The sequence below is a fragment of the Carcharodon carcharias genome, chromosome 16, assembly GCF_017639515.1.
Source record: "Carcharodon carcharias isolate sCarCar2 chromosome 16, sCarCar2.pri, whole genome shotgun sequence".
Taxonomy (NCBI): Eukaryota; Metazoa; Chordata; class Chondrichthyes; order Lamniformes; family Lamnidae; genus Carcharodon; species Carcharodon carcharias.
The window spans coordinates 114,808,486-114,814,485 of record NC_054482.1 but is presented as its reverse complement, the minus strand read 5'-3'; the positions used below and the strand labels follow the sequence as shown (position 1 = coordinate 114,814,485).

At 43.9% G+C, this 6,000-nt stretch overlaps 1 protein-coding gene across 1 annotated transcript in view; it reads left to right on the top strand.

The window, feature by feature from the left end:
* The first annotated feature begins 309 nt into the window (after nucleotides 1-309).
* The window catches only part of LOC121289248 (mucolipin-3-like), a 29,664-nt gene continuing 23,973 nt past the window's right edge, over nucleotides 310-6,000 (top strand). Inside the window, exons 1-2 of the mRNA XM_041208500.1 lie at nucleotides 310-414; nucleotides 3,275-3,451. Coding sequence (XP_041064434.1) covers nucleotides 325-414; nucleotides 3,275-3,451 — 267 coding nt within the window. The 5' untranslated portion in view covers nucleotides 310-324. The remainder of the gene's footprint in view (nucleotides 415-3,274; nucleotides 3,452-6,000) is intronic.

The window sequence follows — 6,000 nt, the reverse complement described above, 5'->3', positions numbered from 1 at the left end:
GTTAACTCTGTTTCTCTCTCCTCAAATGCTGCCAGACCCGCTGAATTTTTGCAGCATTTTCTGTTTTTATTACTTGAGTGACAAAATGGATGATGGCAGAAGGTCGGGTGGGTGGGTGGTAATGAGACAAGGAACATAAGATGGGTCTGGATGAGACACCGGTTTCTCTTCTCTTACCAAACAACAGATATGCAGAGCCCAGAACTGATCATCAATAACAGCTGTGGAGTGCCAGCAGATGTTGGCTCGCTGGTGAGGAATGGTGGCTTTGTGCATGACCCAGCTGTGGCTGACAAACTCCGAAGGAAGCTCAAGTTCTACTTCATGAACCCGTGCGAAAAATTCCAAGCGCGTGGTCGTAAACCATGGAAACTGGGAGTGCAGATCCTGAAAATAGCGATGGTTACTCTCCAGGTAAGACCCCCTTTTTTTTGGTTGGGATTTTGATTTACACCTGCAAATAGCTAACTATAAGTTACCAAACTGAATCAGAGCTTTTTGGGTATGAATTAGTTCTGTAATATCTTTCAGTGATATACTCCTGGGGACAAAATTTGAAACAAATGGGACTTTGGCTGATAAAAGGCACATAACACAAGTGTCAGGCAGTGACTGAGACCATTCCAACCAAAGAGAATCTCACCCTTTCCCTGTCCCAACATCCCGTCTCCCCCTTTTTGTTGTTTAATTGCTTTACCATTGCTGAATCTGCCACCATCAACATCCTGGGGTTAACCATTGACCAGAAACCAAACTGTACCAGTCCACTAAATGCTGTGGCTACAAGAGCAGGTCAAAGGGTGGAAATTCTGAGGTGAATAACTTGCTTCCTGATTCTCTAAAGCTTGTCCACCCTGTATAGGGCACAAGCCAGGAGTGTGATGGAATACTCATTACTTGTCTGGATGAGTGTGGCTACAACAAAAGTCGATGCTTGACTCCCATCCAGAGCCCCACACCATTGGAACTACCTGCATATTGCCATTCCTTCACTGTCACTGGATCAAAATCCTTGAACTCCTTACCTAAAATTATGATGGGTCTACCTGCTCCACACGGACTGCAGCAGTTCAAGAAGGCAGCTCACCACCACCATCTTCCTGAGGATAATTTTTAAAAATATATTTATTCATTTGTGCACAGTATGTGGGTCCTGCTGACAAGGCCAGCATTTATTGCCCATCCCTAATTGCCCTTGAGAAGGTGGTGGTGGTAGGGATGGTTAATAAATGCTGGCATTGCCAGTGATGCTCACATTCCAAGAATGAATATTTGACCACCAGGCAATGAAGGATGTGTGTGGTTGTGAAGATAACTGAGGCCGAGTTGCTATGGCAACATGCACTCTCTTCCTCCAGCTGCATTGATTTTGTGAAACTCGAGCCTGTTAGTTCAATGATATTATTGTTCCATCTGGCCTTCTACCTATGCTATGTTTTCCCTCTATCATTCCTTCCAGCATCATCTTTTCTATGCAGTTGCTTCATGCCAGATAACCAAAGTATTTCAATTTCTGTCTGTCCACCACTGACAATCAGTCTGTGTTTTCAATTCTCACCTGTTGTAATACCCACTCGTTTCCTGACAGGCTGGATGCTGAAAGGGTGTTCCCCTCATGGGATGGACTAGAAATAGGGGACACGGTTTAAAAATAAGGGCCACCCATTTAAGGTGTAGATGAGAGGAATTATTTAGAGAATTGTGAGTCTTTGGAACTCTGTCTTTAGAACTCTCTTCCCCTGAGAGGGGTGGAGGCTGGGTCACTGTTTTAGAGGCAGAGATTGATAGACTCTTGACTAATTAGGGAGTCGATGGGTATCGGGATAGGCAGGAAAGTAGAGTTAAGGCCACAATCGGGTCAGCCATGATCTCGTTGAATGGCGGTGCAGACTAGAAAGGCTAGCAGCCTACTCCTGTTCCTAATTCGTATGTATGCTCATCAGTCCAGAAGACCTTGAGCATTCTTTGGAAGCACCAAAGTTCAAAAGAACTGATTATTTTCCTGCCTATCTTCTTCGTGGTCCAACATTCTGCACTACAAGTGATGACGATGCTTTTAAGAAGCTTAAGCTTAACATATAACTGGAGCCTAATCTTTACAAACTTAGACACACACAACAAGCATGCACCTCCAAACCAACGGCCATAATTTTTGGTGTAGGAGCACAAGTAAACCCTCAACTAGTTCCTGCTACCTAAATGCAATGAAATAAGATAGTATTAACATTTTGGGTAGGGGCTCTCCTCATCGCCACTGTTCTCTCCCCACCCCCCTTGCCCCCCACACCACCACCACCGCCCCCCCCCCCCCCCCCCACCCAAGAGTAATGCCAGTTCTCCAGCATTGGACAGGAATCCGTTCTGCTGGATTTTTGCCTTTTGGATATTGAGGATTTTTCAACCTTGCTTCCACTAGGTATTTAAAAAGTCAAGTTTCTCATCAGTGTCAATGGTGAATGTATGGAATATCTGCCTGCCGTTGTCATAGCCACATAGGACTTAGAAGCAGGAGTGGGCCATTTGGCCCTTTGCGCTTGTTCCTGCATTTGATAAGATCATGGCTGATCTGGTTGTGGTCCCAACTGCACTTTCCTGTCTGCCACCACCAGCCCTTGAGTCCCTTATCTATCAAAAATCCGTCTTACTCAGCTTTGAATATGTTCAATGAGCCAGCCTCCTTGCTTCCTGGAGAAGAGAATTCCACAGACAAATGACCCTCCGAGGTGTCAGGTCGGGCGGGGAGGGGGGGGGATATTCTCCTCACCTGCCTTAAAAGGCACAAAGGAAGATGGAACAGAAGGAGAATTGAACATCTGTAAGGCAGGATCACCAACTGATAGGCGTACAATAGAGTGAGCAAATCAACACCAGTAGACTTCACCACTTTCACCTGTACCAGAAACTGTCTTCACCCTGTTCGTTATGATTCTGCAATTCTCCAACTCCTGTGGCAGTGAACATTCCCCTAACACCACCACCACACACACACACACACACACACACACCCAACCCATAGTGGCAAGCTGCCCAATGGATCGGGCCAGATATAAAGGTGACCTGTTTGCCGAGGCTGGTAGTGGGTCAAGCAAAAGGCCTGAATCCTGGCTATGGTGCTTTATTACTTAGTAACATCGCTGAAAATCAGTCCATAGCTGTGTGCACTGAAATGGAATGTAGGGAAATATTTCCTTGAAAATAAATTATAACTTCATCTGTTGACAATTCATTGTAATGCAATTGTTTTACTGTTTCTTCCTTCCTTCCTCCTTTTCAGTTAGTTCTGTTTGGGCTGAGCAATCAGATGGTAGTCCTCTTCAAGGAGGAGAACACGATAGCTTTTAAACATCTCTTTATTAAAAACTATGTGGATACAGCTGATAATGCCGATAATGATTTTGCAATCTACACGCAAGGTGAAGTCTATGAGCATCTCACTTTTATATTCAGTCAGGTAAGTGAATCATTGTATTTGATCTAATGCCCCTTCACCCCACTTTCTGGTACGCTCTGAGTCAGGCTTTAATGTGCCCATTGTGTACTTTGAAATATATATTACACACGTGACTAGCTTCCATTTCAAGACAATAGATTCTTTTCCTGAGATGTTATTTTAATTTGCTTTTTCGAAAAGGACTTTTTATCAAATATGCCAGAAGCTTGACTTTGCAAACCAGCCCAAGCGATTCTAGTTTGGATAATTAAAGCAAGGTTTTGAGAGACAGGTAGATCCTGTGATAAAGGATATTGTAGGTTTCTAGGGAATATAAGGTAAGTGGGATGAATGGTTTCACTTGGTTCTCAGAGGTTCGAGTACATAATCCAAGCTGACAGTTCTTGAGGGAGTGCTGCACTCTAGGAGGTGTTAACTTTCAAAAGAGACATTGCCTTCTCTGAGAGATATAAAACATTTTCCTTTGAAGGTAAGCAGAATAGTTCTGTGTCCAAGCCAATATTTATCCCTCCGCTAACATCAGCAGCAGTTTATCTGCTCGTTTAACTCCTTGGAGCTTGCTGTTGCAAATTGACAGCTGGGTTTCCCTTAAATACAGCGATGCCAGTAGTCCATTGACCTTTGCAGTTCTCCAGAATATCTTGAGCTCATGTAAGGAATTGTATAAAATGCAAAACAAAAACAGAATTACCTGGAAAAACTCAGCAGGTCTGGCAGCATCGGCGGAGAAGAAAAGAGTTGACGTTTCGAGTCCTTATGACCCTTCAACAGAACTGAGTGAATATTGGGAGAGGGGTGAAATATAAGTTGGTTTAAGGTTGGGGGGTGGTGGGGGGGTGGGGGGCAAGCTTTTTTTTTTTTGCTGATGTTAATGAACTGAGAGTGGCCAACAGATCATTGTTAAGTCCATGCAAAGTCTAATGTTGTGTTTATTATAGATCTGTTTGAAAATAAAATCATTGCAAAAACCTTTTCATTAAACATTTAAACCAGACTATTTCAAACTTTCCTTTCCTTGAGAGCTTATTTCCAATTTACTGATGTAGCATCAAACCCAGATGCATTGCATTTACTGGCATTTTCCTGATGTATAATGGATGAGTGGAAATTTGGACTTTGATAGTGGTGTCCTGTAACACTAGCTGCTATGGAGAAACTTCACTTTCTCTTCCTTTCTGTCTCTCTCTCTCTCACTTGCATGACTCAGAATCAAACTTCACAAATGTGCTGCTCATGTTTTCTAAATTAGCATCACAATGCTGAGTATCTTTTAACAGCTGTAATTTTTTTTTGTTCATGGGATGTGGGTGTTGCTGAGTAGGCCAGCATTTATTGTCCATCCCTAATCACTCTTGTTCAGAGGGCATTTTTAAGAGTCAGCCGCATTGCTGTGGGTCTGGAGTCACATGTAGGCCAAACCAGTTAAGGACATTAGTGAACCAGATGGGTTTTTACAACAATTGACAATGGTTTCATGGTCTTCATCAGACTTTTAATTCCAAATTTTTATTGGATCCAAATTTCACCATCTTCTGTGGCAGGATTCGAACCTGATCCCCAGAGCATTCCCCTGGGTCTCTGGATTATTAGTCCAGTGCCATTGCCACTGCCTCCCCATGTTCTCTGACACAAATGCAAGTAGCTTTTAAATGATTTAGTGATTAATAGAGGATGCCCCGTATTTCTTCGATAATATTATCACTGCCATTGAGGGCAATTCCAATTTGAAATGACAATTCCACTATGGATTCTCCGAGATGGTTCAGAAATCAAGCACCTGCAACCCAGCGCAGTGGCCTGGTGAGACTTCATACCTGGAGTTGAACCTTGTACAATTTCCTCCTAAACTTTTCTTTTGTGCCTTTTCTTTTGTTTCTTTTATGAGATGTGAGCATTGCCGGAAAGGCCAACGTTTTATTGCTTATCCCTAATTGTCCTTGAGAAGGTGGTGGTGAGCTGCCTTCTTGAACCGCTGCAGTCCATGTGGTGTAGGTACATCCACAGTGCTGTTAGGGAGAGAGTTTCAGGCTTATGACCCAGCGACAGTGAAGGAACGGTGATATATTTCCAAGTCAGGATGGTGAGTGGCTTGGAGGGGAACTTCCAGCTGGTGGTGTTTCCATGTGTCTGTTGCCCTTGTCATTCTAGATGGTAGCGGTCACACGTTTAGAAGGTAGGTTGAAGGGGCCTCAGTGAGTTGCTGCATGCAGCAGTAGATGGTACACACTGCTGCCACTGTGAGTCGGTGATGCAGGGAGTGAATGTTTAAGGTGGTGGACGAGGTATCGATCAAGTGGGCTGCTTTGTCCTGGATGGTGTCAAGCTTCTTGAGTTGTTGCAACTGCACTCAACCAGGCAAATGGACGGTTTCCTATCTCACTCCTGACTTCTAATGTCCACTTGATGGACAGGCTTTGGGGAGTCAGGAAGTGAGTTAGTCGCTGCAGAATTCCTAGCCTCTGACCTGTTTTTGTAGCCACGGTATTTATATGGCTGGTCCAGTTCAGTTTCTGGTCAATGGTAACCCCCAGGATGTTGATGGTGGGGGA